The 13010-nt window shown below is 32.9% G+C and overlaps 1 protein-coding gene across 47 annotated transcripts in view; it reads right to left on the bottom strand.

Annotated features, from left to right (window-relative positions):
• Positions 1–278: 278 nt before the first annotated feature.
• The window catches only part of LOC111044278 (muscleblind-like protein 1), a 586938-nt gene continuing 574206 nt past the window's right edge, over positions 279–13010 (bottom strand). For 45 of the 47 annotated variants that reach the window (XM_039424197.1, XM_039424210.1, XM_039424189.1 and 42 more), the window contains one exon: positions 9343–12351. In XM_039424197.1, the coding sequence (XP_039280131.1) occupies positions 11848–12351 (504 nt within the window). In that variant the 3' untranslated portion in view covers positions 9343–11847. Of the gene's footprint in view, positions 2232–5067; positions 5148–9342; positions 12352–13010 lie in introns of those variants that run through there. The other 2 variants (XM_039424204.1, XM_039424198.1) reach the window with 2 other exon arrangements.

Here is a 13010-nt window from a genome sequence, read left to right as displayed (position 1 = left end):
AAAAACAATTGGTATGTTAATTCCTTGATGTTCAGGATGTCAGTATCAAATCTCAGCATATTTTTTTCTGCCATCATTGAATTACTGTTTCATAATTCATGAGTTCAGAAAGTTGAAAAGTTCTGAACAGTTATAGAATATTTTTTCAACATTTATCTGCCAACTGAACAGTGAGGAGTGAGAAGATATTATATTATTACTCTTGTAAGAGCGTCTCAGAATCCAGAGTGATTGTGCATGGTTCAAGAGGAAAATAGGAAAAACATCAAATACACAAATAAATTAATAATTCACATGATTTCTTTTATTAACTACAGTACTTTACTTTCAGATCAGATCACATCTGGCATAACCAGAGTTAAAGTTTCTATCATTACATCCGTTATTAAATATTCATGTACAAGGAGAAAACATCATAATGTAATATTCCACTCGGGCTCACCGTCATATCTAATATTCTTAAAATACAAAAATAATAGTAATAGTTTCATTTTACCATTGTAATAGTGTAGTAATATTCCAATTTGTTCGACAATAATATATATTCATCAATAATTATATTCATTACATCTATTATTCGATAATATTCTCCTTGTAGATGAATCTGGTACAATTCATTTTTTTATTTTTAACCTCAATCCTAACAATATAACAAGGTACAAGTACATTATGGTTATATTTAATATAAGTATTAATAGTGAGACTTAAATAACAATAATACATATTTTCTTGTTCACTAAAAATATCACAAAAATCGATAAAATAAAATTTTTTTTACAATAATAAAATACTGAGCCGCTGTGTCAGTAGAAGACTCCGTGTCCCAGCATAACAAGAGTGGAGTCGGGACCCAATTTTGGGCGGGCCGGTGGGGAGGCAAATCAATGCAGGGCTAGGGCTAGGGCTGGCTACATACACAGTTTCGGCTAATGCTAACATCAAGCTTGCAAATCAGTAGAATCACAAACAAAGTCGAAAATCAAACGGAAATACAAATAAATTAATAGATAATAATTATTATTTAGTATCGATAATCATAATGATATAGTGATGATAATCAATCGTGAAGAGGATTTATTATGTAAGTAATTAATAATTCATTGGGAGACTAATAATATTACCTACAAGTAAATCGTGCCACTATATGTTATCATGAAAGGTATGGAAAACAAATTTCAGACAACACTGATTACAAGACGTTTTTACATTACTGGGTAGTAATAAGAATAACTAGTTATCTGATTAGGCCTTATCTATACGAACAATACGTAACATAATGTCATGAGATTATAGAAGCAATAGCTAATGGCAAAGCGTTGCATCGCATTTGCAATTGCAATGACTCACTCTTGGCGCTGGCTGCTGCTGCTGCTGCTGCTGCTTCTGCTGCTAGTGATAGACACATCACATCGCAGACTGCAGATTGCATCACATCATTACTATAGTCTTAGTCTTTGAATATAACAATTCGAAACAGCGTTTCTCTGTCTTATTAGTTTACCTCTTTCCATCAATAACAACACACCAAATCTTTTTACCAACATTACTCTGACGTACAACAAAAAATACAACTCAACAGATAATATGACTAATGATAATAGAAAATAACAATAATAAAATATTATGCGTGTGTTTCATCTACAAGGAATTGTTACTACGATTTTTCAATAGTACAATACAATCTTAAAATAAAAAACAAGTAAAAAATAAATATAAAATAAACTTTATGCAGAAAAAATAGAGGAGATGATAATTGTATCACATTCATTTTTTCATGTTTACAACAAACCTGGTAAGTCAATATATATATATATATATGTGTAGTCATGTTCTGCTTCGTATTTACAAGAGCACAGTTTTCACAACAGTTTGAGAAGACCCACACACTTTTGCACATGCGCACATCATGTTGCCGCCGGTGTCGAAAGTAAAGAAAATTAGCTGTACAGGAGGAACCTTTGCGTTGCAAGTTTTTTGTTGACAAATTTCTATAACTTGGTTTTTTTTTGTTCAAAAATGTGGCACTTAATGAGATTTAGAGAAATAGATATAAAGTAGGATATTTTTGTGGATAGAATAGAAGGGTGTCTGCCGGTTGTTGTGGTCGAACTAGAAGTAAATGGTGGTGGGTGTCAAGTCGCAGCCATTGCAGTAGCCGAGTCGGCTCAGGAACGTCTGCGACATTGGATCGGCTGCGGCTGCGGCTGGCCCCACCAGCGCTCTTTCCTCACCTGCAAACACACAAATGTCAGAGTAGTACATCACACCAAAACACCAACATTCAACTTCACATCCACTACAACAAATCCGAAATCGGACTAAAACTAAATTCTATGGGAAAGTTTACAAGGCACTCAGGACATATTTTATTGAACTCCAAAGGCAAGAGGCATATATGCCTCCTCTACTACCATTAAAGCCGGCCAATACTTCTCAACCTAGAATCTCTCTTATATCAAGTACCACTAGGTCTATAGAAATATGTAGGGTAGGCCTACTATTCAATTTCAACAGTTACAACCTGTAATTGCATAGGTACAGATTTAAATAGAATGATTTGAAATATCCAATGAAAAAATACCACAACACATTTAACCAGACCAAAAGAATGTATAATGTGTTTTTTTCAAATTTGATGTTGTGAATCTCATAAATTCTGTAAATTTACAAAAACTAAAATGTTCAGTAAAAATGAAAGACCAACGATCTCACTGTCGAAATTCACAAGGCATAAAGATGATTTTCACAGAAAGAAAAACGATGCAGGATAATAATTCATCACACGCATTAACTTTTGCAAGTTGCAAATTGGAGAAGACAAACGACAAAAGGGTTTAACAAAAATTCAATTCAATTCAAATAGTAGCCTATCTCAAAATAAGAATGAAGCTCACAATACGAAACATAGATTAAAATAGGGACAATACATAAGCAAAGAACAGATACATGAAAGCAGAAGAACAATAACAATAATAAGAGAGGGAATACGCACGAGAGGATAGAGGAAAGGAGCATTACATATGCATCGAACAATGTACGGTACTATAAATAAATGAGGACGCCACAAAAAAATCGATGATGGGACGAGTGAATTTCAACATGAGAACGTTGAAATTAAAAGGAAATAGAATGAAAAGCGTGAAAGTATCATTAATCAACCATCATCAATTCAACATAAACGTTCGTTACAACCAGCAATTAAATTACAGTAGGCCTATGTGATTGGGAAACTCTAAGGGCCGGTTTCCAAGCTCGGGATTTAGCTAAGTTCTAGACTTTAAACAGCTGGAGTCAGAAAATTAGCTTTCCAAAACGCGGCGTAGTCGCTGTTTTTATAACAGTAGTCGCAGTTTTTATTTTCTCATTTCTATAATTGGAAACGTTTTTCCTCAACCAAATTAAACATTCCTAAATAATTCAAAATAGCTGAGACTTTACACTATTTTATCTTGTGTTTAATTTTCTAGTTTTTTGAAATTTAATTAAAAATTTGACTATGACAATGACTGCGCCTACGCCCCATTTCGGAAAGCCATTTTTCTGACTCTAGCTGTTCAAATTCTAGAACTTAGCCAAATCCCGAGTTCGGAAACCGGCCCTAAAACTACGTTATGGTTTCGAGAAAACGGTAAGATGGAAAACATGAACTTTTTTGAACGTTTCAGAATAAATATTTCCATTGATACAGATGTTCTTGATTTTGATCTCTTATAATGATAGTAATACTCGTATTTCATGAATACTATGAACATTTTAGATTAATCACAATTAACATAATTATCTTACTTATAACAGATATGTCTTACTTATCACACAGTACTAATGGAATGATAGAATCCTGAATCAATATGCAACGAAATACCGTAGGTGTACTGGACAAAAGGAATGGAGTTATAAATTCAAGATTCAATTTTTAATGGAAGCTCTTGTCAAATTGTTAATACCGTAATTGAACCAACTCTAATGCACCACAGTTCAATAAACACCTGAGAATAAGAATATTTATCAAGTCTTAGATTAAATATTATATCAAATATTTATATTCTATTGTAGGCTACGCAAGTTGAGAGTTGGTGCAATGCCTCATTCTATAAGATGTTTTTTTTAATTGACGTTAACAGGGTTTTATTAAACAATCTTATGAATAATAATAGATCATACTAGTTCACCCAATTGCTAAGTATCGCGGTACCTGATTAAAGATGAAGACGATTGAGAGGAGAACACCATTTTTCAAGCCAAATGAAGGTACCGGTATGCTTTAAAGCCAAAGAAGATAGAACCCCGTTTTAGATGAGAATATGAACATTTTGAAAAGTGAGTGTAAAGCCTGTACAACCAAGTGAGTGATTGATTCATGATTGGGAAACCTGTGTTAGAAGGCGAGAAGCAACACCCGAGAGGGTCTCTCCAAAAATTACAGCCATAACAAGCAATTAATTGATTACGGGCGTTAGATTAGAATAATAAATTAATAGCAAGATAACTTAATAATTGTTTATAACTTAATAAACCTTATTACACTCCGAATCTACGTTTAGGCTGAATCGGAACAAAATTGATATGAGTTTCATATTATTGGAGTAAAAGGATTGACATCTGTCAATATAATATTTTAAGCTGAAATATACTGTTGGGAAGAAATAGAGTAGACGTGTCCACACAATAAGACTATTTTTTATATAATACTTTACTAACTCCATTATAGATCACGACTAAAAATATCACAAACCCTTTTTAATCCCTCATTAATAATAAATATAGAAAGAAAGGAATATTAAACTGGATAATTTTACCAGCCTGAGTAAAATTAATATTCTCTATTTTCATCTGGGGCCTCAATTTTTAATTCGGAACTACAATCATTTATATTAAACGTTTTTTTTATTATATTTGGACAAACGATATTATTTATAAAGCTTCTTCGTTTTAACGAGATAGTGGAAATACTAACGATTATATTACAATGCAGTTTTCTTAAAATCTTTCTCATTATTGTAACTCAATTGGGTGATGAAGGAATCTTTTGTTATTCAAATCAAGATTGAGAAATAAAAAAATCCTTACCAGGCTCCGCGTGCATGAACTTATAGGTTGGACGATTGTAAACCTTTAAAATCTTGGTACTCCTGGAGGATGACCAGTAACTAAAGAAAAGAAAAAACTGAGTTAGGTAGTTACAACTGTGGAACATGAAAACAATAAACTAAATTAGAGTCAAATATACTCTGAGAGATTATTACTCGTGTAAATTTATTTTAAAAAGTAAATAGAATGAAAAGATATTAGAAAAAAATTGAAAATAATATCCGATATTCCACTGACTAGCTGTTAATCTATAATCATTAGAAATGAGACGTCATCAGTATAATGAGATCTAGAAAATAGATAGAGAAGCAACTAATGACTCAGTATGTTTGAATGAAGAACTGATAATAATAGTCTACACATTCTAATAAGCGCAGCATGCTGATTTATAGCTTAACTTTTGTAGAGAAAACATATTCCATCAGAAAAAAATGTACTACCAACGCATTGTTCATAAAATAATAAACTATCCACCCTAAAAATCCAAATAAATGAATGCAATATGTGTGCATTTAAAGCGTTAGCTGCACACTCCAATTTTATCAAATAAGCAATAACTACCTAAGTTTAAAAGGAATGCGAAAAAGCATGTGTGAGTGGAAAATGGTGGGAAAATTTAAAAATCTATTTCATAACACATGCCAGTAGATAAAATCAAGTGATAATTGCGTATATTAAATATTAAACTTGTTTTATTTATTACTCTTTCACCTAGATCAAAGTGACATCTTCTGGTGTTCAATTAATATTTATTACAAGTATATTGTCTTGATACTGTTATTGACCAATGCACTTGAAAATGTTCACATATTCACAATCCATGATTCCTATACTCGTGTAAAAGTGTAAATTACACTTAACCTTTTAACTGTGCTTTAATATTTCAGTTGTCTTTTATAGTGTTATAAGGTAAAAAAAATACTTTAACAACCAACAAAACCTACGTACCGTACAAAATATGAGACTGGATTATATCACACAACAAGGCCGGATTCTAGGACACTTATTAGATCTAATGGACAACTAAACCTCAAGATTTAATGGTTCGTTAGATTTCATAAGTCTCCTAGGAGCCGGGCCTAGAAGATGAAAAATAATAATCTAAAATAAAATGAATTTGAATGTTGAGAGTATTGACTTCATAGAAGGTTTTTTTATGAATGCATATAATGTAATTTACATAGCCTAATACAGGTTTAAAGTTTCATTTCACTTGTTTTTGATAAATGAATATTAAGAGCATTTTCTGCTCAATGTAAAGAGATTGGCATGTTATGACGAAAATTATGTTATTGGTTGAGTTTTATACTGTATTAAGAATAATATAATTAATTGGAAATTGAGATTGAGGAGTTTTCTCAAGCCATTAATCATTCACTGGAGAAGGTATCATGCAACCAAGACCTTGTAGTAAGATACATCAAATGTTAAAACATGAAAACTATTACATGAAGGCAGATTAGTTTCCTAGGCTGTATTGCCAATTATTATTATTATTATTTTCTACCTTAAAACTTAAATTTCAGAATAACTATCATTGGATTGCAATAGACTAAGATATATAGAGAATATAACAAAGTCAATCGTTTAATATTTGTATTACGGTAGCCTCTATTTGAAAAATTATAATTTGCTTATAAAGTGACATAAATTTCTAATTCTAAGAATGCATTATTATGAGAAAAATATTCAGATCACCTTTTCTGTTGCTTAGTATAGATTTGAGTGATTTCAAGAAATAGAATCCAGAAGCGATTTTCATTAACCCTATATGCTATATCATTGAAAGAATAAGACTTTAATATTGTCAATACCACTTTTATTTATTCGAAAATGAATTCATAATTCAGTACCAGGTTTCATGGTAATACCTACCACATCTTCAGCTGAATTTAATTTTCGAATAAATAAAAGTGGTATTGACAATATCAAAGTCTTATTCTTTTAATTATGGAGAAATACCACAACATCTCATACTTTTAAATAATCTTTTAATGGCTTTTTCACGCTCCTTCTATAAATAAGTTAATTGCATTTAAACTTTTATTTACATACATGCAAGGTCAACTAGAAAATTAGGTAAATTTAATATTACTGTCACTCAAGTCATAGCTACATTTAGTCACTTCAATTGGTAGGCCTACCTACTCATCAGTGGGTCACTCTTTTGCGGTTCTGCATTCTAGACACTGGCAAATATTAAATACATTCATTCTTCATCAAATGAATAAATTATGCAAATGTGCCAACAGCATTATATTCTGTTTTCAGATTGATTTCCATGTACCTAATTTTCAATTTAAATTATTATTTGAACCCATTTACTTATGTAAAAGCTCCATTATATTCACAGCGAGCAAATATTTTTTTTATAAAAGTGTTGAAAAAGATAATTTGTAGAATGGTTGTGAACTGGTTTTCAAGGCACATGTTGAAGTTTTTATGATCAGAGAATAAAATATTATTTGAAACTGAGGTAGTGAATTCAAGTACTTAGAAATTATTTTCTAAATGTAATTGAAATTGATTTGTGATCTTAATCGCTGATAGGTAACAAAAACTTTGGTCTGGTCAGTTGTCTCCTTCCTCAAACAGCTTCAGCTACCGATACTTCATTTTAAAATAATGCTACATTACTATAATACACATATATTTCATTAGCCTAGTTTTTGCCTTTGAAAGTAAAAAATGATTATATTTTTCCTTATTCAGCCTCTAACGTATTGCAATCCTTCAGTCTCTTTCTAATGCCGATTAGGCCGAAACCCGTATTAAAATTACACAGTAAATAAAACTTCTTAGCACTTGAACTCTGTTACAATAACCTAACAATATAAAAACCTTACTTCGAACAGCTTATCCAGTAAGATTGAATAAATTTACCCCATCTTTAATAATTCCTTATCAAACATTTTCAATTATGGCGTTGATGTACAGACGTCTTCTCTAGTGTGAGAGCTTTCACTGATTGAAAATACAAAACGAAACTTTTGGTATCAATATTAATAAAATAGAATAATTTTCATAATAAGAAATTTGATTTCAACGATAAAATAGCAAATAAGTAATTCACTACTTATGTTGAAATTCAAAAATAGTGAAGTGAATCATATAGATAAGTCCAATCCTAGAATACATTGTACCTGTCAACCAATATTGGATACTATCAACCAATTGAAACTGTTAACGTAATCGGATTCTTGTTTGTAAATTTCAACATCATTCATTCGGTTTTGCTGAAAAACATTTTTTCATTTCACAAATAAAACAGCAATTTATTAGGAGATTGTTTCTCCTGAAAGAGTCTAAATTTTTTTCTTATAGGATTGCTTTGTTTTTGCTCAATACAAATTATCACTGAGTTTGAATCAGGTAGATGCCCAAAGTTTCTAAATAGCATATTATATGCTATTACATCTACTCCATATACGGTACTATAGATATCAAACAACTTATTATTTTTACAGTGAAATGCCTCTCAACCTTTTCTACATGCTTCTTGCTTTGAACTTTGGAAAAATATTAATAGTTGAATTATAAGTAGGCCTGTCTCTTATCTGAATGATTGAATAAGCACTGGATATTCACTGATCCACCAAAAATACTCAGCAACAGAAAAAAGAGAGCCATTCTTTGCGCTATAATAATGCAACAAGACGTTCTGCTGAAAAATGAATAAAAATATTTAAAAACAAACAAAACCGTGTATAGGGAAATGTATTCTGCAATACACTACCAGATTTTGTGAACGGTGTAGTTTATAGAATCAATTAAAGATAGTCTACAATAGAGAAAATGAAGAAATATTCCTAGGAGAATTATTGGTAATTGAATGTGAAAAGATTAAAAACTAATGAATAATTAACAAAAGATGTATTTACTATGTGATGAAGCGAGCGCATATTACCTGCACTGCACTGCGCTGGTAGAGAGAGGCGGTAAAGCCATAAAGCATTAGCAGCCAGTAGAGTGCATTTGCGGGGCGGACGGGCGGGGCGGGCACAGCATGCGGCCAAATGCAAGTAGACTAACAACAATCACAACAACTCTCTAAATTTAGTCAAGTGAGCGTGCTTTGGTCGTCGTAACTTACTTGGCTCAGTGTAGAAATCAAGCCGTAAGCAACAGAATGACAAGATCGCTACACATCAATATCGAATATGTATTTATTTATAATATGTTTATTATGATTGCACCTGTCTGTACACTGGATGAAAGAGAGGGTAAAAGGAAGAGAAATAAAGAAAGCGTATGATTAATTGAAACCGATAAGTTCATGCATTTCATTTACTTGATAGCATTAATATTATTAATACATAATACTGGGTTTATTACATTACAAGCAATAGTGATCTGACAGAACCGAAAATGGAGAAGCCATTGTGGAGAGAGCCCCGGATCGCAACCATTTTAAAGCTACTTTACTCTGGCCAGATCAAATCCAGCCGACCAAACATATATTATTTACAAACACACATAGATAAACAATAAAAGATTGAAACAATAATAATAACATTGGAGGCAAGAGGCAAGTGTCCAAGTGGCTTGTCCTTTTTCGGTTCCTACAGCTATTCCTACGTACTGATCGGTTCCCTAGAAATTCGAAGAGCGTTTTAACGCCCACTACTTTACTGTACGGTAGGTAGGTGACTAAAACACTAATTGTTTGCATCTGCTATGCAGATAAATAGTCAATTATGAAAACATGTATATAACTTATATATACAAGTATGTCCATTAATGGACATCAATACTTTTTTACTTTATACGCACTCGAATAGTGTATATAAATGGTAATCATATCAATAATAAAGCCGACTATACTGCATTCACAACTATTCCGCAATCGATAAAATTGCTGGAATATTAACTCAATCGATCGAATTTTATACATTTTAATATCACTAGTATAAATTATTAAATAACATCACAAAAAGGATAAAGTGTTAGTTTTGAATAGGCTTTTTCACATCACTTATTACGTAGATACACTTATTCAAATTTCTGAAACTACTGAATTTGAATCGAATATGCGTTTGACTTTGTTTAAATAGTTCATAGTTCAGTCATCACAAGTTGGTTAAATGTTCGCTTTCGATAGAATCAGTGTGACTTAAAATGACTCAGTTATTTATAATATGTTCATTTCCTGAACCGGTTTCAAACACTTAATAATGATTACTGAAAGCAACCTATGCATGCTAGTGGATCTTAATGAGAAGGCACTTGTCAAAGTGGATTGTTAGGTCCGTTCTTTTAGTCAAATATTAGGAATCTGGCAAGTCAAATAGGCAACAGCTAGAACCTTCAGCCAAACAACAAATAAAGCAATATAATAGTGAATAAAGATTAGTTGAGTTTAAAAATGACATTTCAATATCACAAAACATTTAAGAGTTCTGTATTAAATCTTAATAGTAATAAAGCTGAGAATATAAAATTAATAATTTGTTATGCTCTTTGAATTTTTTAATCGTCATTCTAGAGATACTAATTGGATAATTTCGAGCCATTAAACATAAATTTGCCACTAATATAGTGTTATTAATCTATTGGATAATAGTTTTTTGTGATAAACAATTATGTGTTGCTAGATGCATTACCTATTTGATGTGGGTTTAAAAATATCACTATATCTATAGCAACATAACAGTGAAATTACTATCAAGTGAGTGACCATTACACAAGAAAAGTTTATCTGAATAACAATATAAGTTATAACACAAAGTATGCATCAAGTTGGAGATATTCAACTACGTTTCTAACTAGAAGAGTCAATATCCATCACCAGTTCAACAAGATCAGAAAGCGAGTTTCATTTCATTACCAAGAACTTACTCTGATAAGCTAACAGTAATGTTGACAAATAGTAGGCCTAATTGCTGAAAATTCAACAGATTGTTCCAATACTTATCTTCAACTACTTGAATAGATCCATTAGACACGTGGATAACATATTATACGGTATATAGCAAATCTGCATCAAAAATTCATTAATGTATTTAAACAACAAGTGCACTATAAAAATTGAATAATAACTACAATAATAACACTGACACATTTAAATTCTAAAAGTTGCCAATTTGAAATATAGTGCCAATTCCTCACCGGATTAATCGTTAACAAAATGAAAGTAGTATATGTCACCAAATCCCAAAAGCATAGGTGCCAAAACAGTAACCTAATAATTTAGGGTGGCAGACACTGAAGGCAAAGGATATTAAAATGCAACAACCATGCCAAAAGAACCTCGTCAACCCAATATTTACACAATCAAAAATAATTAAATGTTGCGAAGCTTTGATTTTGAAAGACGATTGGTGCCAAAAAGCGATAATATAGTAATAATAAAGATAATCTACAAACAGTGGAGTCGCAAACTGAATCCTAAAAGAACGAACCAACATACATAAGAGAAAAGCAAAATGCAAGATTTGTTTGTAAAATTACAAAACAGGAAGTATGAGAACATAAAGAATATAAAACAACAACAAGTATGCCTAGTAGTATAGTAGTAGTAGTAGTCTGTTTGGAATAAGACACGGCAGCCCGCCAGCCGGTCACTCATCATCATCATCATCATCAGAAGGTGGGCATCCGCCCAATCATTATTAGAGCAGAATAATAATGATAATCATAATAATAATATAGGAACAGCACTAGACACACAAACGACATCGATAGATAATAACGCAATATGATAATGATAATAGTAATAATCTACGACAACACATATCAAACATCACAGAAGTTCTACGCTCAAGTCGTTTTCATTTTTTTGAAAGGTTGCAAGTCTTCGTCATTATTGTTGTTGTTGATGTTCTGGTGGTTGTTGTTGTTGACAGCCACGGCGAGGAGATCGGTAATGAGGGAAGGGGTGGTAGCTGCAGCAGCGGCAGCAGGGGTTGGGGCAGGAGCAGGGGCGGGGGCGGCAGGATTGTAGGAGCGGAAGGCGGCGAGAGCAGCATAGTGCTGGGCCAAGGCCAGGTAGTTGGGAGGGGGGGCGGCTACTGCTGCTGCCGGCTGCTTGTTGAGAGGCAGGCCAGTGAAGGCGGAGGCGGAGGCGGCAGTGGGGCCGTGGCTGTGGCTGGTGAGTGGCGGCGGAGGAGGATGATGAGGCCGGTACTCACATGAGACTGGCACAAACGGCTGCAACAGCTGTTGGTAAGCGGCTGCCGCTGCTCCACTCGCGGGCTGATACACCGGCACTCCCGCCTTATCGCCTGCTGCTCGCTTGTACGGCACCATGCCTGGGAACGCCGCCTGCAACCACAACATGCACTAGCTGCTACAACAAGCATCTCCACATCATCAATCATCCACTTTCTATTCGCACCATGTTCAGTGATTTGTTTTTGTGTGGTTCAAAGTTGCATCATATCAGGGGCTGAAACTCATCTCTTAATTATTAAATCATTCGTTATATCAACTCCTTTTGTCAGCATTATGTTCAATAATATCCAAGAAGTCTTCATTTAATTTCGGCTCCTGATAACTTACACCTTTTGATCACAAAAACTATCACTAAATAATGATCCTCATCTTTAATACAAATAGAAAGTAGAACAGTCATGGTTCACACCATGTCAGCGATAATCAAACTCACCTATCAGCTTCAACTTCCACATATTTCCTCTATAGAATTCACAAATAAGGATGCGTCATAAAGATAATACAACAACACTGCCAAAATAATCAAAAATATAATTTGGATGCGAATAACAATTGACCTGACTCAAAGTAGCAGTTCATTGGTTGTTGCGCATCACAGTCGAATGCTCAACTAAATATTGATTATTATTCAAGTCCATGTCCAATTATTGTTTTCTCAAGAAACACACTTCCGTTCGTTGGAACTAAATTCATTGGAACATACCATGGAGAACGTCTTCTATATAAAACACTTGGAAACATTCATTGAT

The sequence above is a fragment of the Nilaparvata lugens genome, chromosome 3 (genome assembly GCF_014356525.2).
Source record: "Nilaparvata lugens isolate BPH chromosome 3, ASM1435652v1, whole genome shotgun sequence".
Lineage (NCBI taxonomy): Eukaryota > Metazoa > Arthropoda > Insecta > Hemiptera > Delphacidae > Nilaparvata > Nilaparvata lugens.
The sequence above is the reverse complement of the archived record's forward strand: the minus strand, read 5'-3'. Positions and strand labels throughout refer to the sequence as shown.